The sequence below is a fragment of the Panthera onca genome, chromosome A1, assembly GCF_046562875.1.
Source record: "Panthera onca isolate mPanOnc1 chromosome A1, mPanOnc1 haplotype 2, whole genome shotgun sequence".
NCBI classification, from domain to species: Eukaryota; Metazoa; Chordata; class Mammalia; order Carnivora; family Felidae; genus Panthera; species Panthera onca.
The window spans coordinates 19,691,971-19,717,498 of record NC_138339.1 but is presented as its reverse complement, the minus strand read 5'-3'; the positions used below and the strand labels follow the sequence as shown (position 1 = coordinate 19,717,498).

The 25,528-nt window shown below is 34.9% G+C and overlaps 1 protein-coding gene across 2 annotated transcripts in view; it reads left to right on the top strand.

Annotated features, from left to right (window-relative positions):
• The window catches only part of LOC132680702 (cadherin-10), a 172,736-nt gene that overhangs the window by 76,919 nt on the left and 70,289 nt on the right, over positions 1 to 25,528 (top strand). For both annotated transcript variants that reach the window (XR_013554672.2, XM_060634396.3), the window contains exons 3-5: positions 19,681 to 19,975; positions 21,481 to 21,600; positions 22,021 to 22,188. Coding sequence is in view for 1 of the 2 variants with exons in the window: in XM_060634396.3 (XP_060490379.2) it covers positions 19,681 to 19,975; positions 21,481 to 21,600; positions 22,021 to 22,188 (583 nt within the window). In the remaining variant the exon portion in view is untranslated. The remainder of the gene's footprint in view (positions 1 to 19,680; positions 19,976 to 21,480; positions 21,601 to 22,020; positions 22,189 to 25,528) is intronic.

The window sequence follows — 25,528 nt, the reverse complement described above, 5'->3', positions numbered from 1 at the left end:
TTCTTTGTAATTTTCTAGTCATTAAGTTAAAAAAATCATCCAAGAAATTACTATTTAATGGCTAGTTCGATCAAAAATTTTGTTTAATCATTAGAGGTGAAAGAACCTTTAATAGATTTTTCAGTAAGGATGGAGCCTGACTTAGGGATTTTATTTAAACCTTATGCAGAAGGCTTGTTGAGCTAATCCCAGAAAATAACTACATTTTATAGACTTTATTTATTTTAAGTTTTTATTTTAATTCAACTTAGTTAACTTACAGTGTTATGTTAGTTTCAGGCATACAATGTAAGAATTCAATACTTCATACATCATCCTAGGCTCATCACAGCAAGTGCACTCCTTAATCCCCATGACCTATTTCACGAATCCCCCCACCTACCACCAGTTTGTTGTCTATAGTTAAGAATCTGTTTGCGGTTTGCCTGTGTTGCACTACTAGGTATTTACCCAAAGAATGCAAAAGTATTAATTCAAAGGGATACAGGTACCCCAATGTTTATAGCAGCAATATCTACAACAACCAAACTATAGGAACAGCCCAATTGTCCATTGACTAATGATGAATGGATAAAGAAAAAGTGGTATTTATACAATGGACTATTACTCAGCCATAAAAGGAAATAAAATTTTGCCATTTACAGCAACATGGATGGAGCTAAATAGTATTATGCCAAGCAACATAAGCCAGAGAAAGACAAATACCATATGATTTCACTCGTATGTGGAATTTAAGAAACAAAACAAACAAGCAAAGAGGAACATTTTATAGATTTTTAAATGTGCTAGAAATCTGAACATTCTATACAGCAAAAAAATTAAAGTTAACACAACCTTGACAACCTGTTATATTTTATTATATTATATATTGTATTATATTAATATTTAATGAATGCATTGTTTTATTTAATAATGTAACTTAAACCACACTTATTTGTAGAGCATTTAGAGCAAATACTTTCAATTTGATCCAATACAATTGCACTGTTTCAAAAAAAATAATGTTTACTTATTTTTGAGAGAGAGAAAGAGAGAGAGAGAGTACAAATGGGACAGAGAGGGAGGGAGACACAGAATCCTAAACAGGCTCCAGGCTCCGAGCTGTCAGCACAGAGCCTGACGCAGGGCTTGAACCCACAAACTGTGAGATCATGACCTGAGCCAAACCCACAAACCTTGAGATCATGACCTGAGCCAAAATCAGGCACTTAATCGACTGAGCCATCCAGGTGTCCCCTCTTTTTTACAGGTAGTTTTCCTTCAACTTGGCAATCTACTCACTCTTGGTTATTTCCTTTCCCACCTGAAAAAGAAGAAAATGAAATGATATGCCCACATTACAAACAGAGAGAATGGAAGAGATTTCAACTGAAAAAAAATTATGAAGATTTTATGGGCCGCTAAAAGTGGAAAGGTCACATTGATAGCTACACCAATCACCAGAACAGAAGTAAACATACAATAAGAGTGGTAGAGAAGAAAGCTGAGATGGAAGTGTTACTTTCAACCTTAATTTGGACTAAGGGATTATTTAAATTGCTCCTCAACAGTTAGAGGCATGAATTGGCTTTTCCTTCCTACTGCCCCACTTCCCACCTCTACTAACAGCATGAGCAAAACATTCAATCAGATATCTTCCTAGCAGTGGTTATGGCTCTCAAATTGGGTATTACTAACTACTAATAACCAATATGTGTGCCTGGTAGTGGAGGTGGGAGCTTCACTTCATATTTCCCATCTGCACGGTTTATTTTGAAGTTCTCAATCCCGATAGACATATTCTATCCTTGTTGGAAGACAACTTTTCATACATCTGTTACATTTCTTCACTTCTAGATATTAACAGCCAATTTGCTTAGATTAATTTACATTACAGAACAGTACAAATAGAAAATAGCTCCCTCCCCAGTAGTATTTCAGAATAGTAGATAAAAAAAACTCTCTCTCTCTCTTTCTCTGTTTCCCCAGTAAGGATTTGCTTAGTCCAGGGAAATAAGTATAATACTAGAGATTCCTTTGGGATTTCCTGGGTTCAGTGTCTTTCAGCTATAGCATAGACCCACTGTATGATTCTGCATCATCCCCTTAGGACTTGGGGAGTAAGGGAAACCAGTACAAACATTAAGTTTAGGCAGCCTGCTTTGCTTAGAGTAATACAGTGGCTAAATCTGTTGGGCTTGGTTGTCTTTAGAAGCCAAATCTACAGAAGCATGGCAAGCCAACCTACCAGCTGCTACCAAGCCCTGCTTAGGAACTGCTTGGCTGCTTGATGATACTGTTTGGGCTGTGTGTTGTCCTCATGCTCATCTAACGGTCAGGCTTTTAAGGAAGGAGAAAAGTCATTTAAGCCTCTAATGAACCTTTTACACAAATGTAAAAGAATAACAAACTCTCACTAACACTTTAGGAAATCCTGTAGCACAAAAAAAAAAAAAAAGACCCTCATTTAATAAATAGAGCATCAATCTCTGAGGAAACGAGATAAGTCAAAGAACAATAAAGAACTTTAGAATAATTAAATTGTATTTTCTAAGAGAATGGAAAAATGTAAGACATTTTTATAAAAAGGATCATTTGAAACAATTTTATTTCAAATAATAAAGCAAATTTTAAAAGGGGCGATATGGATAAAGCAGTCAAGAATAAATCCAGAAGGTCTAATAAGCTATTACAAATCTAGAAAAAGAGGAAGAGGTAAAGGAGAGAGAGGGAAAACACACACACACACACACACACAGAGAGAGAGAGAGAGAGAGAGAGAGAGAGAGAGAATGAGAACAAAGATCAGAAAATGCAGACATAATAAAATATTAAACAACATATGTATCACCCAAAGCTGATGTCAGACACCAATGATTAAATCAAAGGGACTCCTTAAAGAATTAAAATGAAGTTATTTAATTTCTAGAACTATTATCACAAGATTTCAAAACCAAAAGGACAAGATCTTTGGATTAAGTATACCCAGAATATCTTTTTATTTTTTTACTACAATTAAATAAAAATCACATTCTGACTACACTTTTCAACAGAAAAATTGGATGGTAGAGTAACATGGCACAATTTATAAAATTTTCTGAGGAAAAAAATTTGTGGGCCATGACACAAAAGGAATTTGAGGGAATTAGAGAATATGTACAGAAAAACTAATAAAACAATTTCTACAGCTATGTAATATTACCATACATTAATATAAAATGCAATGTTCATACATAGAAGTGCATATATGTTACACTAAAAAAATGAAAGAGTGCTCTCTGGTTAGCCATTGCTGCCTAGCACCACAAAATGTAATGACTTGTCACAACAACAATGATCTTATTTGCCATAGTTCCTGTCTCTGTCTGTCGGTCTATCTGTGTCTTTCTCTCTGTCTCTGCACTTCTCCCTGTGGTCTCTCCATGCATAGTTGGGATTCCTTAAAGCCCGATAGCTTCTCAACAGCTAGATTGCTTACACAGTGGCCCAGGGCTGTAGTCCAAGTGTTACACAGAAGACTGTAACTTTTTCACTTTTTTCCCCACTTTTTCTGACACAGCCGAGAAAATTATGCAGCCTCACCTTAGCTACATTCTGTTTGTTACAAGGGAAAAGGAATTAGGTTACATCTCTTGATAGGGATTCCAAAGAGGAGTATGGAGCTATTCTTCTTGAATATCAGAAGGGGATAGGGTAGAAATAATGTTGCAGTCATGTGTAGGAATGTTATGTGCTACATGTATATGATTTTAAGAAGTGAATTCAAATAGAAAAAAGACTTGTCTTTGGAATGTAAAGATATGATATCAAATATAAAAATCTCAACAGACAACATGGAAAATAATATTAGGAACATAACCTAGAAAGTAAAGCAATAAGCCTAGAGATGGAAAATCAGAGCTAAGTGACAATAAAATTAAAATGAAAAACAGTGCAGACCAATATCTGAATAATAAGAGTTCCAGAACAGGGAAAATGGTGGAGAGGGGATATCAATGAAAATTTTATTAGACTGTCCCAGAACAGAGATAGCAGAATGAAAGCACTTGGTTACAATGCTGAAATCTTGAAAGAAATGTACAAACGCCAATGAACAATACCATTCATTTTCAGAAATCTAGACAAACAGAAGATTTTTTAAGTTTCCAGAGAAAAATAAATCCCTGGATCTTATACAAAGATCAGACATCAGAAACACTTCAGATTTCTGAACAGCAATTCTACTAAGAAGAAGATGATGGAGTAGTGTAGTTCAGATTCTCAGGAAAAATAATATCCAGCTTTGACTTCTTTGCCCAATGAGAAAATACATGTACATCCAGTATTTTGGATGTCACCTCAAAATTGAAGAGTAACAACAACAACAAGAAAGAAAGAAAGAAAGAAACATACCGGAGATTGGAGAGGCAAAGGATTCTGGTTAAGAAAGATCAGAGGATAGCAGCTATAAAGTCTGAATCTCAACGAGTTCCTTTTGGAACGTGGTAGGGGCTCTGGGAGTTTGTCTTCTGAAAGATTAAAATTGTTTTAGCCTCAGCAGCTTGAGAGGAAATTCACCCAGTTGTGGAAGAGTTTGTGGTTGAAAAAGGAAGAGATAGAGAGAGAGAGAGGGAGAAAACTAAGGATTTAGGCAAATACTATTTGTGAGGAAAAGAAACTACCAATGGTAACAAAGATAATATGTTCAAAAGTAAAATTAATCATTGTGGGCTGGAGAAATAGACCTCAAATCAACTCTGTTTTAAGAGTTCACCTTAATTATATTAACAAAGAAAGTTTGAAACTAATGCATGTACAAATACTAACAAAAGTAAAGAATGATTTGCAATATGATTACAGGAAAAAGAACGGCTAAAATATAGTGAGACGATTCTATCAGTTTATAGAAAAACTCACAAGAAAATTATGAAGTAGGGTTCAGTGGAAAACTTACATTGATTATAATTGATTGATGTTGATCTGCATGTATAATGAATTTTCTTCATATTACTATAATTCAAAATACCATTTTTGCACACTAGAAGCAACTATACTAATTAAAAAAGTATGTAAAATGATCCTACTTGATAGCACAGTCTCTAGAAACCTAAAACAAAATCTAATGAATTCAGATGGTAAAATTGAGCTAAATATCAAAACCAAATGCAAAATTATCTTGAAGGGGATTAATATGTCCTTAATGTATGGAAATAAAAACAATATTTGAGAAAAGGAAGTGGTCTTACGTTTAAGATTATACTCTCTCCAATTTAACCTATAAATTGCAATCCCAGTAAAATACTTAGCAAGGTTCTTTTGTTCTTTGTTTTGTATTTTTACTAGAAGCAACATGCTAATGCAAAAAATACATATGGTGAAGACCAATAATTGAAAGATAATTTTTTTAATATGGTTAATAAAGGGTACTTATTTATTTTTTTTAATTTTTTTAAATTTTTTTAACGTTTATTTATTTTTGAGATAGAGACAGACAGAGCATGAATGGGGGAGGGTCAGAGAGAGAGAGGGAGACACAGAACCTGAAACAGGCTCCAGGCTCTGCGCTGTCAGCACAGAGCCCGACGCGGGGCTCGAACTCACGGACGTGAGATCATGACCTGGACCGAAGTCGGATGCTCAACCGACTGAGCCACCCAGGCGCCCCAAAGGGTACTTATTTAAACACCTATCAATCATGAAGCTCCGGAAATTGAATGTGTTTTAGTATTTATACTATAATGGTGCCAATAGTCAAATGGAACAAAACAGAAGGTTCTAAAAACACTTGTGATTATGTAGAAAAGGAAACGTTTTCAGAGAAGCATCAGCTTTATTGGTCTTTTGTGCTTAGAAAAGTGGGGGCTTGGACACCTGAGGAGGGATCTGTGGTCTCTTCCCCAGTCACTGCTGGTGGAGGGCTTAAGCGGGGTCCCAAACCAAGCCAGCCAGCTCTCTCGCGATTTTCAAGAGCAGGTGTGAGACTTCAACTAGCAACGATGGCGGGGGTTCTGAGAGTCCATCGTCCCAGGTCCGGAAACAGCAGAGACCACGGGTCGCCCAGGGTGGACTGCAAGAGAGGCCTGGCTAGGTGCTGCTTTGGCAGAGGGAGGGGCGTCTTGTCCGGCCTCTGGAACTGTTCTGAGATTGAGGCCGGGCCTGGCCCCTCATCAGCCCATCACTGGGCCTGCCCCTTGTCCGTAGGTGGGCAAGATCCTTGTCCCGGGCTCCCCAGCTCCGCCTCGTGGTCCTCGCCGCCCCACGGTCCAGGAGAATGCGGCAGCCAAGGACTCGAGTGAGCCCCGCACTGGCCAGCGTGGCCTGACTGCGTCCAGCTGGGCGTTTGGGGAGGGTTACTGAGGTTGTACTTCACCGGGAAGGTAAGCAGCACCCCCATGCAGTTGTGCAGCATGAGGAGCTGGAGATGAGGACCACCAGGGGCCAAAAAGGCAGAGCCAAGGTCTTCAGTTGGAAGGCGTTGGCCCTGAGCATCTTGATATCCAGCATGTCCCGGGCGATGCTCTGCTTATTGGAGCAATGGTCAAAAATAAATTTAAAAAAATGCCTGTGGTTACATAGAATAGGTGACAGAGTTGGAATGAAAATCAATGGTTTAACCATATCTATTGTAAATCCTTAAGAAAAGAAAAAAAGATCTGTTGCTAATACCACACACACACACACACACGCACACGCACAGCATTCAAATGATAGCAGTGAGCTAACTGTCCAAAGAAAAGCTTTAAAAATATTAAAAGTGAAGAGACTATCCGAGGCCATATATTTGACTTTGATTTAGGAAAATATTTTTGAGTAAAAGATAAAAAGAAATTACCATAGAAGGGACGACTGATAAATTTGACATTAAAATTAAACATTTTCTGGGATAATAGAAACTATTATCAATGTTAAAGGAAACAGACATGAAGAAGACATTTGTGATGGCATAAGAACAAATTACTAATATTCAGATATATACAGAATTTCTTGCAAAATAAGAAGAACAACAAACAGTGGGAGAAACATTCAGGACAAAAGATAAGGATGCACAAGAGATAAACTGAAAGGCCTATAAAACTTAAGTGAGGAGGTGTATCTCATTCAAAGTGACAGCAAGTGCCGAAGACTGAGGTAGAAATATTTTCAACACGTTCAAGAAATAGGGAGGTCAGTATGAGTTCAAGTGGTTAAAGGGAGAATGGAAAGAGATGAGATCAACGTTGACAGGCGAGGGCTACATCACTGGGAATGTTGTAAATTAGGGTGAGTTAGTGTTGTAAATGGGACGGGAAGCCATTGCTCAATTTTGAGCCCAGTAGTGGTGATGTGTCAATTGGCATTTTTAAATAATCACTGGCTAGTGAGTGGAGAGTGGGAACCACAAAATGATGGAAATGGAGGTGGCACACTGTGTGGAACACTCACCACAGATGATGCTGATTTTTGCTGGGATGGCAGCAGTGGAGGCAGCGAGAAGCAATTGGAAATATGTTTTGAAGTCAGAAAGGATTTGCTTATGGAATAAACGGGTAGTGTTAGAAGGAAAATCAATGACCCTCTAGGTTTTTAGTCTGAAAAACTGGCTTGATTATTATGAAGTTTACTAAACTGAGAGGAGTTGCTTTGTGGGGAGGGTGGAAATGAAGCATTTTGTTTAGGACGAGCACTATTACTCAAATTGTAAGTATATAATATATGGAAGAAAAAGATTCTTCAGAGTGCTGACATGGGTAAGGATGTAAGGAAAGGAGTGAAGGGACAGAGGAGGCTTCATTTGTATGAATTATGTTTTATTTTCATGATTGTTTTGCTTAAAGCAAAAAGGATCTGACATCAATTTGGCAAACTATTGATGTTGATGGAATCCTGGTACTCAGTTGTTTGGTTTATTATTCTCTATGTTTTTCTTCATATCCCATTATGGTGGCATCCATTTTGGTGGGGCGGATTATAGGCAGATTTATAATCCTGGAATTGATGGTGCATGAAGGGGTCAAGATGCTAGGTGGGAAGACAGTGAAGATAAATTATGCTAACTTTGCATTGACGTATGATAATCATGCAGAAAAAAATGTGCATATCAGAACTTCACACTTCAGTGTATTGCACAAACCAGTTTAAATTTACAATACTTTATTTTTTAAATATTTTTTCCATATTTATTTATTTTTGAGAGAAAGAGAGAGTGTGAGTGGGGGTGGAGCAAAGAGAGAGACACACAAACAGAATCTGAAGCAGGCTCCAGGCTCTGAGCTGGTAGCACAGAGCCCGATGTGGGGCCAGAACCCATGAACTGTGAGATCATGACCTGAGCCAAAGTTGGATGCTTAACTGATTGAGCCACCCAGGTGCCCCTAAATTTAGAATACATTAAACTTCTATCCCCTCTTCTTTTTTTCTATGATGTTATTGTCATGTACTTTATTTCTACACATCCAAAGACATTACTATTATTTCTTTGTATATATTCAGTAATCATTTTTATATTTATTACATAATTAGAGTTCTGGTTCTTTCATTCTCTTCAGAAACTTTATTTGAGATTATTTTCTTCCATCTTGAAAACACTAGTTTCATGTTCCATTTACTGAATGTTCACTGGGGTAAATACCATTTGTTTTTGTCTGAAATCATACTTATTTTACTTTCCTCTGTGAAGCCTGTTTTTAAGCACAGTGTAGAATTCTAGGTTGCTATTTTCTGTTACTGCTTTAAGATGTCATGTCATTGTATTTTGGCATCCATCATTTCTATTGAGAAAACAACAATCAGGATTAAAACTTGTTGCTTTGAAGTTCCTGCATCTTTTTTTCCCTAAATACTTTTCTAGTTTTCTCTATATGTCTTCATTTAAAAATGTGACTATAATGGGATTCGTTTGCTTTTACTTTTATTTGTCCTTCTGGAGCTTCTCAGATCTTATTGTATCTGTTGGTTGATATCTTATACCAGTTTTAAAAAATTCTTCCCCATTTTCCCTTCAGATATAATTTGTGCTGCATTCTCTCTTTTCTCTCTTTCTGGGAATCCAATTTCATGTGTGTTGCAACTTTTGATTTGATTTCACAAGCATCCAATGATCTTATCTATTTTTTCTCATATATTTTCTCTCTGCATTTCAGTTGCTATATACCTAACTTCAAGTTGGCAACCTATTTTTACTTTCTGAAAGACTAATCTTGTGTTTTACTATACGCAATCTGCTGTAAAAACTTTCTATTGATTTATGAAAGCCAGACATTGTATTTTTCATTTTAGAACGCTCTTTTGATTATTTTTATTTCCATTTTTTACCTGTTTTTTCCATTTTTCCTTACATTTTCAAATATACATTATTACTTTTTGATTTTTTTCCCTTAAATACAATATGTTTATTATCTGCCATCTCCTGTTATTCTGTTTTTATTGTATAAGTCACATGATCTTACCTTTTTGCATGTATAGTAACTTTTTATTCTTATCACATATCATGTATAAAGAACTTAAAACCCCCAGAATGGGTCAGTTTTCACTAGAAAGTCTTCTTCATTTATTGGGTTATTTGGTCACCATGGATGATCATTAATTTTATGTATCAACTTGACTAAAACATGGTGCTCATTTATTTGGTCAGACACTAGTCTAGATGCTTCTATGAAAGTATTTTTAATGTAATTAATATTTATAATCCACAAGCTGTAATTAAATCAAACTATTCTTCATAATGTGGGCAGGCTTCATGCAACCAGCTAAAGGCCTTAAGAGTAAAAACCGAAGCTTTTAAGAGACACTTAAAACTGTAATATAGAAACCTTGCCCGAGTTTCTAGACTGTTGGCCTGACCCAACATTACAACATCAATTGTTACTTCATTTCTGAGGTTTCTTTCTTTCACTACCAATTTCAGACTTTTTAGCTTTCACAATCTCATTAGCCAATTCCTTATCATTCTCTCTCTAGATGGATAGATAGAAAGAAGGAGATATATGGATATAGATTTCCTATTGGTTCTGTTTCTTTGGAGAACCCTAACTAATACATTACCACAATTCAATCAGGGATTGAGGAAGATAAGGGTAAGAAGCCATTTAGTAAGACTATGTTTACCACTGCTTATTCCTTTTCTGAGAGGGTGAACAATTCAAATAAGAGTGTTTCCTGACTCCTCTGCCCCCAAATTCTATAGTTCTACTCTTCAAAAATTAATCATTTTCTTGAAGCTGCTTCACCCATTGACAGAAATCTCCAGGAGAGAATGAGTGGGGTGTTTTGCCGCTTCAGTTTTGCACAAAGAACAATGCATGTCCTGCTTTATTTCTCCCCATTTGTCAAGGGATCAAGCCTGTACTTATAGCCCTTAGAGGCACTGAGAATAACTGTATGTCCCTAAATAAAAAAATATCCCTGCATTCCCTCAGATTCAATTTGACATTCCCTGGAAGGGTTTCAAAGTTCACCTATTTGCCATTGTTTTTCCATTTGAGTCTGAGAACATCAAGTCTCTAGGAATGTGGACAATTCTATTCTGGCTTTCAGAGGCTTTTAGCCTGGACCTTTAGCCATCTACAGACCTATAATTCAACAAATGTCTTATGAGAAGGCATTTGAGGACCTTCATTTCTCTAATATTTTCACTCTGTCACCATGTGAGCTCTAAAACCTCTCCTGTTTTCTTCTTACCCTCTTTTGACAGTCACAGATTTTTGCCTCCAAACCTAGCCCAGAACAGGCACATGCCCAGAACAGGCACATGCCCAAAACAGGCACATCCCCACAGGGAAAAAGAGCTTCCAGTCCCCAGTTCATTTTTTTTACCATTCTCTCCTCCCAAGTTTTAGTCCATTCAGTTCTTGTTGTTCACACAGCAATTTGGCCTTGGCAATACGTTTTCTTTGTCATCTATGGTTGTTCTAGATTTTGTCAGTGGGAATGTTGTACTGTTATTATTGCCTAGCTACCTTATCCTACTTTTAAGTTAAATTACAGATGTTTACAATGACTTACCTTACAGTTTCAGAGACAAATTTGGATTTGCATTTCTATCCCTAGGTCTTCACTGAAAAATTTAAATTTGTCCCCTGGTAATCTATGTATGTATATTTCACTGATGCAACCTTATAGTTAAATGGAATTTGTACTAACTTACAGACCCCATCTTTTTCAATTTAAAGAATAATATTTTCTTTACACACCCTTATAATGTAGACTTTTCATTATGGACTTCTAACTTCATTTCACTCCATTCAGAATATTCATCCTTGCTAAGAAAGTACTACAAAATGAACTCTCTATGCCTCATATCTGTGGCATTTGATGTTGATATTGATTTATTTCCTTCCGCAGGTAAATAACTGTGTATGATGTACTGTGAAATGTTGAATCCAAAAGAATGGAAACTTGGGTCTTATCCTCAAAGGAAATATATTTGTAGTTCCATAAGGACTTATAAAAATAATAGTTCAAAATTAATACAGATGCTATGAAATTTTATACACGCAAACACACACACACACACACACACACACACACACACACACACACACACACTATAATTGGGCACCAAGAAAGAGAGGGTAATTCAGCCTTACAAAGGAGTTTGAAATGACTATGGATTTTCAGGGTGGATTAATTAGTGTAGTGGGGAAGGAGACAAGTTATAGAGGCATGATATTGTCTGGGAACTAAGTTTCCTCATTTAATGAAGATGTAACAGTCTCTCAGTCAAATGAGCAAACCCTTTTCTGAAGAGAACATCTATCTTGATTTCTCAGTTCCTTTTTTTGTGTGTGGGAAAACACAGAAAGCTGACCAAGAATAGGAGTTTTTAACCTAATGGTCTGTGGCCATATTTCTGAGGCTATTTGCACTCTTGGATACTGTGTATATATAACATTGTTTTTTTGTATTTTACACACACACACACACACACACACTTACTTATGTAATTTCTTTTATAGGATAGCATTCATAGCCTTTTTTTGATTCTTATTTAAGCCCATGCCTCAAAATATCCAATGCATGTGAAGATCCAAACCCCTTTTCATTTTTCTTGACCAGAGCCCCTAGAGACGGCAGGCAGCTCCCTGGTCCTTCTCCTCTGGGCTCCCAATCATGTACTTGTTACTCTCTACTTTCAAGATGAAAGCACCTTTACAAGTCTGAGGAACCCAACAGCTTCAAATACTGCCTGCACAGCAAAATCTCCAAAACTTTGAAATCCTAAAATACCACGCTTAAAATTCTCATCACTTTCTTCAATTTACAGTAGATCAATCCAGTTCAGAAAATACTTATTTAAATAAATTCCTTCAAGGCATAGCTATCCTTTAGCCCTTTCCTACCTTTCCCATCTCCTATTGTCAGCCTTTGTTGGTGAAAAGGAAGGAGGAAGGGTTCTCAGCTGCCCATGTAACCCATGCATAAGTGACCATCGGTTTTAATTCTTTTCACCTTATTGATTAGAAATGAAAATCTCTTGGTTTTAATCATTTTGCATTAACTTAACAATTTAGACATGTGTTTACAAAAATCCTGTATTATAAATCCAAGATGCTTAAGAAGACTTCTCCAAGTGGTGGGGAGGAATGAGGTATAAAATGTTGATTTCATTTTCACACCACAAGGGACTACTTTACATAATTAGGTGATTTTCATAACTATAACAAGGAAAATGTCAGGCTTCTAAAAGAATATGAACCTCCTCTAAAATATTTCCCCAATAACTCTCTTTGGAAAAGATAAACTGGGGGACCAGGGTGGCTCAGTTGTTTGAGCATCTCACTCTTGGTTTTGGCTTAGGTCATGATCTCACAGTTCCTGAGTTCAAGTCCCGCATCTACTGTCTCCCTCTCTCTTTGCCCCTCACCCACTTGTTCTCTATTTCTCTGTTTCTCTCAAAATAAATGAACATTTTTACTTAAAAAAAGAAAGAATAAACTAATACGTCAGACAGAATGTGACTATGGTTTATTATACGTATCATTTAAGTTCTTGAAGCAACTAATGTTCCGTAAACGTGTCTATGGAAAACTTAACTGAATCCCTTCAGTGTCATCTTGGTATCTTTACAGTACTAGCAAAGGAATGTACCCAAGTTAAAACACTTTAAGATGTGGGTTAGCTATAGTTCTAGCAGGAGAGGTCATGTCTTCTTGAATTTTATATCACTTTCTGCAAAGAAAGCTAACCTGTTGCAGGGCCTTGAGTAATTTCTAATGGCTTCAAAGAGTGCACCCAGAACTATAAGATGATTCCAGATTAGACTCCCCACTCAGGGTAGTCCATAATCAAAAACAAAACAAAAACAAAACAAAACAAAACAAAACAAATAAACAAACAAACCCACACAACTTTCAACAGGCTGAACTCTTGGAAGACCAAATGAGAAAAGGAACCCTTAGTTATTGAATCCAGACTCTACCAGAGTTTTTCCTCTTGAAGGACATTCTCTAGAGAACCAATATGGAAAATAAACCACTAATTTTGTTTTTTTTTTACAGACCCTAAGCTATGCAGACATCATTATCCATCCATCATTTAATCCTCTATACTTGCCTCTGGTCCAAGAATGAGATTGTTCAAAACAGTATTAACTAATATAAATCATATATTTGGTGTATTTTTAAATTATAATTGTTTTTATAATCCATTTCATTGATAAGCTTTAATTTCTCCTCTCCATTTCTATTTTTGAAGGAAAAATTGTTTCATTGGGATTAGTAAAAATTGGCCATATTTTTCCTACATCACAAATATTAAAATAATGCCCAGTTTTACTCTGTAAACCCCACATAATCCAAATAAGATTTGTCACTCCTCTTCCCTTTTTTTACCCATTCTCAACAAAATGAGTAACTATGTATTTATTTCTGACCATATTGTATTTACTTGCTTTAACATGCTTTTGGCTGTTTTCTGATGCTAGCCCATCTTTACTACGACTATTTTTTTTGATGCAAATTTGAAGTATTTGATCCAATGTCTTATTTTCCATTTGATACTATACTACTCATGAGAACAATTAAAGCAAAATGCTAATAATGTTACTACCAGAATAGCACAACGAAATTGCCACATCCTGTATTTAAAAAAAAAAAAAAATAGAATATATTAGCTGCTTGAAGGACTAACAGGCATAAAATTATCACTATTCATTAGAAAATATATTCAATAACTTCTGATACTTTTAAGTTAATGCACACACACACGAAAAATTGTTAAACTCATATAACAAACGTTACAGTCCTATAAATTCATCAAAATGTATCCTTCAAAGAACTAGTCTAACTGATATAAATATAATTCTAATATAATTTTACAAAGAAGATTCAAATTTTCTCTACTATGTTTTTTCAGTTTTTGAAATAGAACCAAATACCAACAATTACCAGTATCCAAAAAGGTATCAATATTCGGAATGAGAAAGAATCTCACATAGCAATATACATTTCCCTTATCTGGCAGGAATCATAGCTTTCCTGGCAGTGGTGACAGATACGTTTTTTTACTTTTTAAAACTTACTCTTCATTTTCCTCCAGACAAGGGTGAAACTATAGGTAAAAACCTTTTATCAGTTATTCTTTTGGTAATAAATTACTTACATTCCCTGAACTATATAGACACTTTGATTATTTTTTTTATTTCTTTATTTAATGTGAGGAACTGAAAAATAAAAATGAACATAGTAAGAGATAAAGATTCCGTGAACATAGCACCTAACCAAAAGTGTAATCTTAATTTAACTTCTGTGTCATAAAGAAAATAACTGATCATATCTCAGTTTCTTCCTCTTAAAAAAAAAAGATGACCTTAAACTAGATAAGCTACAAGGCCCCTTTTAGCTTACAGACTGTTTTAGACAAATATCTTAAGATGAAGCTTTACATGAAATATTAAAAAATTATCACAGACCTGCCACATTTAAAATGAACAGGCTTGGGGCGCCTGGGTGGCTCAGTCGGTTAAGCGTCCGACTTCAGCTCAGGTCACGATCTCACGGTCCGTGAGTTCGAGCCCCGCGTCGGGCTCTGGGCTGATGGCCCAGAGCCTGGAGCCTGCTTCCGATTCTGTGTCTCCCTCTCTCTCTGCCCCTCCCCCGTTCATGCTCTGTCTCTCTCTGTCTCAAAAATAAATAAACGTTAAGAAAAAAAATTAAAAAAAAATAATAAAATAAAATGAACAGGTTTTCAGTAAATAATTTTTGGTTAAAATATTTCTTTAAAATCAATGGATTGCTTAGTTTTAATTACTAAGCTACTCAATACAAGCAAATGGGTTATATAATTAACTGCATCTAAACAGAAAAGTTAAATAATAGGAGAATGACTTTTAAATGTGCAACACAGTAGCAGTTGTTCAAGTTTCATTAATTGTCATGTATCGTGCCACGTCCTTTATCTGCTTGTGAATTTACAAGGAACACAGCAGGTTGTGAATTTTTAATAGGCTTTCCTCAAGGAAAGAAAAGGTCAGCATTAACATAAAATTCTTCTTAAAGATTTGTGGCACAAATGTTTCACACAGGAGAACAGGTGTTACAGAGGAACTAAAGCCACAATAATCTGACATTCTTTCTATGTTTAAAGAAAACTTAATGTTTCACATAATAAAATAACACAAGGTCAAATCAATACAAAAGTTATTTCAGAGTGGATGCTGTAAGTTACTTGGCACATGATCCGTAATCCTATTTCTCAGTAACAAAAACCACTAATTTTGTTCAATTAAATATTTGATCCAAGTATTGATACCTAACATCCAAATAAAAAAAGGGAAGAGTAATGAGAAAGCTATCATTGTCAGGACTAACTAATCCTGGTCTGATTTTTATTTAGTAAATGAGTTGTAGTCTGAAATAGAATTTTATCCCACACAAGAAATAAGAAACAGAGACATTATGCCAGGGAAAGGGTGGGGAAAATATACAAAAGAAGAGGTAATTGGAATAAAAAAGAGAATTTAAGAGAAGAGAGGGCACTTAAGCAGGATGATATAATTAAAGAATTTTGTCCACTGGTCTTGTTCTGTAACTGCTAAGGAATCAGTAACAACAACATACCTGTTGTAAGTTAACTCTTGTCTCTCAAGGGTTTCAAACCAGCGTTTCAATCACTCAGGTTTCGGGAAGTCTAGAAATGTATCTCTCTGCCTTATAGTAAATATTTGTTGTAGTTTCTTTACTGGTCCAGTTGCCAAATATGTTTGGTTAAATAATATTTTGGTAAACATAGGCCAATTTTAAGCCCCCAAATATGATCATTTTGGCCCTTGATTCTAATGTCAACATTCCTTAAAAAAGAAGATACTTTGCAGAACCTGGGTGGCTCAGTTGGCTTAGCACCGACTTTGGCTCAGGTCATGATCTCACAGTTCGTGGGTTCAAGCCATGCGTCAGGCTCTGTGCCGATAGCTCAGAACCTGGAGCCTGCTTTGGATTCTGTGTCTCTCTCTTTGTCCCTCCCCTGTTCGCACTCTGTCCCTGAAAAATGAATAAACTTAAAAAATTTTTGAAGAAAAGATACTTTTTTTAATGCAATCTCTCTAATGGTTTAAGAGAAAATGCATTGTAAACCTGGCTTCTTAAGACCAAAACTTATAAATGCATAGGTCTGATTTTTTTCTGTTAAATATGAGAAAATTAGAAATCCTTTTCATTCTGATTCTCCAAATCACTGTCCAGCTTCTAACCCTCATCTCTTTGATCTCATTCTACCATGTTAGATTTCCTAATCCAATGGAAACTCCCACAGTATGTGATCCAATTCCAGGATTTATGTTCTCTTTCTGTAGTATAAGCTAAGGTAAAAATCCTGCTGTGATTCATATTCTAAAACTGAACTTCAGAATAACTAAGAGATCCCCATTCTAGCATTTTCTTTTGCATGTCTAACTGATTAGAATGACAGAACTGGTGTTAATGATTCCCATCTTGTTGTATATCCTTTCCCACTCCGAATCTACATTCTATATTCATCTAGTGTTCTGTACACTTTGTAAAATGCAAAAAAAAAAAATCCAAGTTTATACCTCTAGTCATTCTTTGGTAGTTTAGGTGTTAGATGCTGTAGGAAATCCACACACAGCAGTGGGCCTGTGAATTTCTCTTACACACAGCATTTGGATTTTCCATAGCAATAGAATGGAATCATTGATTTACTTTTAGAAGTACTTGATTCCTATGAGAGTAAACACATATTCCTCAATTAAAATTGTTGAATGGATAGGCAGTAAAAATCACGACTGTTTACCACAAATCACAAAGTTATCTGAACAAATGATTGATAATATCATAATCTTTTCTTGAATTCTTTCGATTCCCAGGCAGAATAAGAACCATGCAATGCTTGTGTGCTGTGTGGAAAATTGCCACTGTTGCACATTCATGTCATTGGAAAGTTTCTTGGAAGCTACGTGTGTTTTCAATTACTAAAAAGCATCAATCTTGCAACTTATTGAGAGTGGTTCCCTGGACAACACAGTCATATGTTACTTCTGAGGGCTTTTTAGTTAAAAGCAGACATTTCTTGAGTTTTTCAACCTTACCTTATTGTTTGTGAATAGCTAAAAAGCAGTAAAAAAATATTTGTCATCCGGCTTCTCTCTTTCTTTAAAGTACATATCCATTTGGGTTTCTTTCCTGATATATCTATAATAATGAGTTATTTGTCCAGGAATCAGAAAAAATGACTTTGATCCAAATTTGATGGCTAAAGGCTAATTACTAAAAACCATTAACTAAAGAGAAGACTGCCTTTATTTATTTATTTATTTATTTATTTATTTATTTATTATTTAGAGAACGAGCACCTGAGAGTGGGGGAGGCGCAGAGAGAGAGGGAAAGAGAAAATCCCAAGCAGGCTCCATGCTGTCAACGTAGAGCCACACATGGGGCTCGACCTCAGGAGATTATGACCTGAGCTGAAATCAAGAGCTGGACACTGAACTGACCAGGCACACATGCGCCCCAAGAGTAGACTGCTTTTGTAGACCCAATAATACCAGCAATACAATATATTATCTGTATGTGTGTGTTTTAAAACATATATTTAACCTAACAGTTTTATGTTCATGTAAAAATGTTGTCACAGCCAAGTCATTGACATAAGCTCCGAAAAAGAAAAAAAAAAAAACCTTTCAAATAATATAAGCCTGCTTTAAATAGAAAATAATCAGTTTAATATTTCTACATGAAATTAGATGAAAATGTCTGTTGATGTAAATAAATATCAAACATTATTTAGATAAACATCTAACTAATTTTTGCGTAATTGAAAGATATTGTCTTCAGTTTTTAATTTTTAGGCTGCACATCAGTGTGTCTATTCTACCTTACGACTACATTTTATATGAATACTTAAAAAAATGTTTGTGATGATTCCTAAATTATAATAAATGCCTTCTAGAAGTTTAGAAAATCTGCGCATTGTTTTCATATTTCTTATCTGCTGAAAGAACAAAATAAAAATTGTAAACATAATCTCTTATTGCAAATAATCCAACTGTGAGCCCAGCATAGAAACTGCTTATTGGTTGGGTGGTTCAATTAAAGAAAAACTTATAATCCTTGTGTTGTACAAAGCCATGCTTGGTCTCTCCTACATGTTAGCCCAGGATGCAGGGTAAGAATTCCATGGAGAGCAGGGGATATTCACATCTAGAGCCTGCACATCTATTCCCAGGTAATACTCAAGGTACTTGGGACCCATTATTTCCTGCCCAAACATCCCTGAGCTTGCTTCTAGGTCCAGGGAAGCTCTCTCCTCCATGTCAGTCACCCAAAGACCAGACTTACCAACTGTTATATGCATCCCTAACCTCTGGGGGCAGTCCTAGGGAGTATCTGTTAAAATACAATATAGATGGAATTTGCCCACGAAAACCTAGAATCCTAGATAGCATTTACACTGGGATGGGTTGTGCACTGGGCTGAGATGCCCACATGAATGCCTGCAAAGCTCTTTGACGTGAGTGGATTCTGGATGATTAATGTTGTGGGCATAAGCAAAGAAACAGCCTTGCTTAGCATTGTCTTGTTCCTGCACAAAACTTGTTTGAGGTTTTTAGGAAGATACATTTGGCAAGGTAGGAGACTATATAAGACATATATGATTGTAGAATTTATTAACTTGGTTTATAATATTAGAATACATAAATATCTATTTGTACTCTTTTTCTGAGTTTCAAAAATAGCTGTGGGCAGTCTCTCTCTCTTTTTGTACGAACCAAAAAATAATGCATAGTGCTTCTAACATAGGAGCTATACCTCGTACACCTTTGCCTTTCTTACAGTTAAGCTATCACTAATTCTCCAATGGAAATGCAATAACTAATAGTAAGTTTATAAGAATTTCCTAAATAATAGGAGAATAAGAGAATTTTCCGCTCAAGAAAGAAATGCGAGAAGAAATGTTTACAGAAGCATATCAAGACCAACGACATAGCTTTGTCAGGATTTAATTGCCTATGAAAATGGCTATTTGCAAAGCAAAGTAAAGGGGGAACTGTGTTTGGTTTATTTTTATTACTTTTTCCCATTTAAAGTAAAAATCACACTGGTATCTGAAAGGCTAGCCTTGCTGTTTAAGATACACAGGTGAGTGTGTTCATACTTATTCAAGTCACATTTCAAGAACTAAGATAACTGACCCCATTATTCAGTGATGGGACATGAGAGACTGTTTGAATTCTTTCAGCATTATGTACTTTTAGGCATTATCATGGATATGCTCTTTTTTATTTCCCTTAGCTTCATTCAGACCAAGATAAAGGAGACGGATCACTCAAATATATTTTATCTGGAGATGGAGCAGGTACTCTTTTTATTATTGATGAAAAAACAGGTGACATTCATGCCACAAGAAGAATTGATAGGGAAGAAAAAGCCTTTTATACTCTGCGTGCACAAGCTATTAACAGAAGAACTTTGAGACCAGTAGAACCAGAATCTGAGTTTGTGATCAAAATCCATGATATCAATGACAATGAGCCAACGTTCCCAGAAGAAATTTATACAGCGAGTGTTCCGGAAATGTCTGTTGTAGGTAAGTTCATTTATAGGAGTTATCGTGGTATGTAAAAAGTATACAAAATAATTACCAGAAATTTTTAAAATGCTATGATCAATTAATTGACATTTTTGAGTCCCTCCTAACAGTACTTATTTAATTTCCTCATGTCGGAAATGAGTTAGAAAAAAAAGATGAATCATTTTTTACATGCCATGGATTTGTAAATCTTTGCAAATAAGTAGATATTTCCTTTAAAAACCAATGAAAATATCATTAAAATTTAGTAGAAAATTATGAAAATATAATATCTTTGTCACATGGATTTGTATAACAGCTAGGTAAAATTCTGACCCCAAATATATTATAAGCACATTTAGATAAATATAGATGTAATATAGTCTTCATATACATTCTCTAGGTATAATTTGCCTAAAGACTTTGTCTGGTTTATCTAAATGATACAAAAGGTGAAAATGATTAGATTATCTAATTCATATTATTTTAAAACATATTCTTCTTATAAGCATAATCCTGCTGATATAAATCTCTTATTCAAACAAACTAGTGGAAATCCACAATCACATACTGATATACAAATACAGATTTAGGCTGTAGAATCTGTAAGATGGAAGGCATGAAAAAGCTAGAAGTATAACACTCAAGATAATGGAACTTTCTTTTTCAATGGAAATAAACAGAAGTTGTTATTTGTAAGCAAAGAAAATTAAGATTGCCTTATTTTTTTTATTAAATAGAGAATGACAAAAAACAAACATCAGGAAACAAAGGTAACATTTTTTTGGAGATAGATACTTAGATTTGGTAGAATAAATTTATTCCTCAAGCATGGGAGAAGTCATATAAGCCAATGCAATAATTCTGATTCTTTTCTTTTAAGTTACAATGGCACATTTTCAACTCTGCATTTCTCAAAAGCATTGTTCTGGGATTATTATTTAATATTTACTTCACTAAACCCCGAGGACTTTGGCAATTGCTTTATGATAAAGCTCTTTTTTTTATATCTTGAACTTTATTAAATAGCTTTTAATAGTTCATGGAACTTGGGATCCTCTTGGATTGTTTCTAAATTTAGAATTTAATCTATTCATAAAATTGTATTCTAGAGCAGATGTTAATTATTTTTATAGTCAATTAGTGGAGAGGAGGAAAGAAGAGCACACTTACTCCTTTGTGATCGGATATGCCCTTTACATGAAACAAATCTATTATGTGAAAATGAATTTTAATATCAAACCTCATCATATGTAAAGTAACTGCATTTATTATAGTCTGATACATTGTAGCATTATCTACAGGTGCATAAAAATATACCTGTTGGCTAATTAAATATGTAACTGAATTCAGAGTTTTCCTGTAATAACACTATATGTATGATTTTCATGTCAATTATATAGAAATGTTTCTTTAAGAGGTCATTATTAAAGCCAAAAATCATTCAAGTCTTCCATGAAAACCAGTGCTTTTGCTCCTCCTTCTGGTGCTGTGCAGAACTAAGCTGAATTTGGATACTTCAGGTACTTCCGTGGTGCAAGTCACAGCTACAGATGCGGATGATCCTTCCTATGGGAACAGCGCCAGAGTTATTTACAGCATACTTCAAGGGCAGCCATATTTCTCTGTGGAGCCTGAAACAGGTCAGGAATCGTGAATCAGTTGTTACTTTAAGTCATTATGATCTTTTCAAGTAGAAAAAAGGTGGGAACAATAAGACAAGCATTAACATTACTGCTTACAGAAGAGGGATGATATCACACTTAAAGACTTGAGAATTTAAGTGAAATGATTGAGTGAGCTAACGGAAAGAGACCTGGCTTTATGTTTTTTGCATATGGGTTTAGGTCACTATATAGTCAATATGGTATTCTTTAGGTAACAGAAAAACCGCACAAATTGTAAAATATTTCCACTGAATCACTTTCATGATTTCTAGATAATTAATAACAAAAATATATTCTGTCTTTCAAAAAACCCTAGATGTATAATATGTGGTCTTAATCAACTAATATTTGAAACTTTAATGAGGATAACAAAAGTTTTTTTTTTTTTTCTTCCAGGTATCATCAGGACTGCTTTACCAAACATGAACAGAGAAAACAGGGAGCAGTACCAAGTGGTAATCCAGGCCAAAGATATGGGCGGCCAGATGGGAGGCTTATCAGGGACCACAACGGTGAACATCACACTGACAGATGTAAATGACAACCCACCTCGCTTCGCCCAGAGTAAGCTGCCTTTAATGGTCTTTCCACATGGCAAAAGCTTTAGACTAAAAAGAGAAAAGATATGGAAAAGGTAGTTGTCAATCATTTAATTTTAAAAACATTGAAAATGTGCTACAAAAGTGAAGAAAAAAAAAAAAAAGGTCCGTATGCTGATGCATTCACTGTTACTGAAATGTAAAAAAAATATATTTTGGATATATTTCATTTAGAAATAGGGATCTATGGATGATCACAGAACCTGTCCATAAATATGCTCTGCATCCATGACTACAATCCAAGAACTATTTCTTTCAGTTCGCAAAAAGAAATGATGTTTTATTGGAAAACAAAGTAATACTTCTACAATGAATGTGTTTACTTCCACCTAGAATTTAATAAGAAGGATCTTAACTTGAGGGTAACATTTTTCAATAAAATATCTAATTTGTCATATTATGAGGACTTAGAAAGGGCTACATAGCCAGAACATAACAAACTATTCAGACTTACATTTAATATCGCTGTTACTCTCTCTGTGTTTGGAATGGTAATCATTCTAAAACATTTTGTATTCCTGACCTATTTAGTTATAAAACACTAAATCTATTTAGTGATAATGTCATGTATTTGGATCTATTTTTGTTATAAAATGAACTCTTCAAGTTCTCAAAATAGATCAAGAATAGGTTAAGAACCGTTAGCTTCTGACCATATAACACATGCGTTTATTCATGTGTTATACACATGAATCCCTTTTTTATACAAATTTGTATAGACATGCAATTAGAGTGGGTGATGTTAGATCTGAATGGGCAGCCCAAGTATCAGCCAATTTCCTGCTCATTGGAAAAATCCTGTACTTTAAGATGGAATTTTATGTTGTTAGAAATGTGGCATAAAATGCAGGTTGTAGTATCTTTGTCATTATTTTTTAGCATTTTTTGTGTGTTCACTTCTAAGTTGATCTCCCAATTCTAGTTTGATTTTTGGCTTACATACTTTTGGGAGAAATTATTAAAATGTAGTTTTTTGTGATATTTATATTTTTACACCAAAGACTATAATGCAGAAGGAATCATGATCTAAGAATTTGTTGCATTATTTTGACCGTTTCAAAGAAATTTACCTCTTTTCCATGTTATTTTTATCTAACTTTGATGAGTAAAAATAGTGTATGATTTGAATTGATTTGTCTAAAATCTTGTGTGTAGAAAAATTATAACATTCACATAGAATATTTTTTGAGCACAGTAATCACTTGTTTATTATTCATGATGATTCTTTTGCTAAATATTAAGGAATGTCCCCATTAGGTCTGCCATTGTGGTGTTTGGCTCCAAACAGAGAAAAGGGTATTTCTTTATGCTCTTTTCAAACAGTCGGACTACAGCTCCAATTACCTGTAGCATCAGCAGGAGAAAGGAAAATAATAATCCCTATTATTTCTTCTCACACAAATCTGAAGACATGCTTAGTGGCATTAAAATTCAAATCTCACATTTTGTAGATATTTCTGACCACCTCTTAACCTGAACTTGTTACCAGGAGAATTAACATGCAAATCCAGTAGAATAAACCATAACTAATTACTCACATTATCCACGAGAGGCAAAAATATTCCTTTAAAAAAGTATTTTTTAAGTCAATAATAAATGACCACTAAGAGGACTATTATATTTTAAATGCTCAGGAACATATATACACATGTCAAAAATGCAGTTCATTTAAAAATGATAATCCGATAAAGGAAATTAATAGATTCTAATTAAGCACAAAAATCAGATATTTGAAAGATAATAATGTCCAACGAAAATTCATTTTATTATTTTTTCATCTACTATGATACGTTTATTAATTCATTTGATAATTTTTTCCTTTGCTTTTGTTGAGTCAGAATTTATGATTGGCATCTGACAGATACATTACACAAGCCCTGATATAATTATAATAGTAGTGATGATGATGATGATGATGATGATGAAATATTGATAATAAAAAGAAGCAGCAACATAACACATTTTCTGAATAACATGTTTTTTGGACACTGTACCAAGTTATTGATTGACCTACTGTTATTTGATCACAATATCTCATTTAGGTCAATATTACGATCCCCATTTTACAAATGAGAAAACAAAAGTTCTAGATGTTAAGACCAAACTCCAAGTAATGCAGAGTAGGGTTGCAATCCATGTCCAAATCCAGATGTATAGCACAACACATTTAGAGGAATTGTAGAGCACCTTGTATCTTGCCTCATTATTTTTTAATTATAGCTAGAAACATAATTTGTGGATTTTTATTTTCCCAATTATATTTTCTGCGATGAATATTTGCAACCATATCTTACTATTGGGAACATTCAGTCATGGCAATTAGAATACCACTTGATAACCTCAGTCATCTAATATCCAGAAAACTAGTTTTTAATTTCCAATATCATTTCATTAAATAGCTAAGATTTGGAGACAGTTCCACAGTTTATGAAGTCTTTCATATGTGGCATAGCATTGAGAACTCAGAACTAACCTATGTAGATCCCTTGTTAGTATTATTATACTCAATGCATGGAAAAAGTAAAGGAGATTCAGAGTGGCAATGATAAAGACAACAAACCAATGCTGCCTAATGGAAATATAATGCAAACCAAAATTGTGCACCACGTACGTAATTATAATTTTTATCAGCCATCTAAAAAAGTTAAAAGAAACAGGAGAATATATTTTAACCATATATTTTCTTTAGCCTAATAGTGTCCTTTAGATATGTCAATATAAAACTTAATTCAGGTATTTTATATTCTTTGTTACCATAATTCTTTGGAATACCCACTTAGATAATGTATTTTCCAGTTGCGTCAAGTCTCAATTCAGACTAACCATATTTCCACTCGATCACTGCATGGAGTGATTCTGCATGAGTCCCAGCGCTGTCTTCCTCACTTAGTAGCTTTTTCATGTTGGTCAGTTAAACCAACCCTTCTGTTTTTCAGTGACAACGAATAAACTTGGATAGCAGTGCGTACTCCATGGTAGGGTGTAAGACTAAATAATTCAACACCTATGAAACACTTGACCCAGTGGCTGGCACTAGCGTATTTATGTGTTAAGTAATGTTGATTTGTTCAAGTGATGCTCTATTACTATTATTAGTCAATATTATAAAAGTGGCCTCAGAACTTAAACTTGCATGCAGATGGGCTGATCCAAATTCCGTATTTCCCGATATGGTCCATCTGTGAAAGATAAAACTCTGTCATTTGGAAGGGACAGTGAAAGATGAAAACTCAGATGTCCTGCTTCATTGTTTAGCTTATTTTATTGTGTGGATCTATAACAGTCATTCCCCATCAGGGACAATT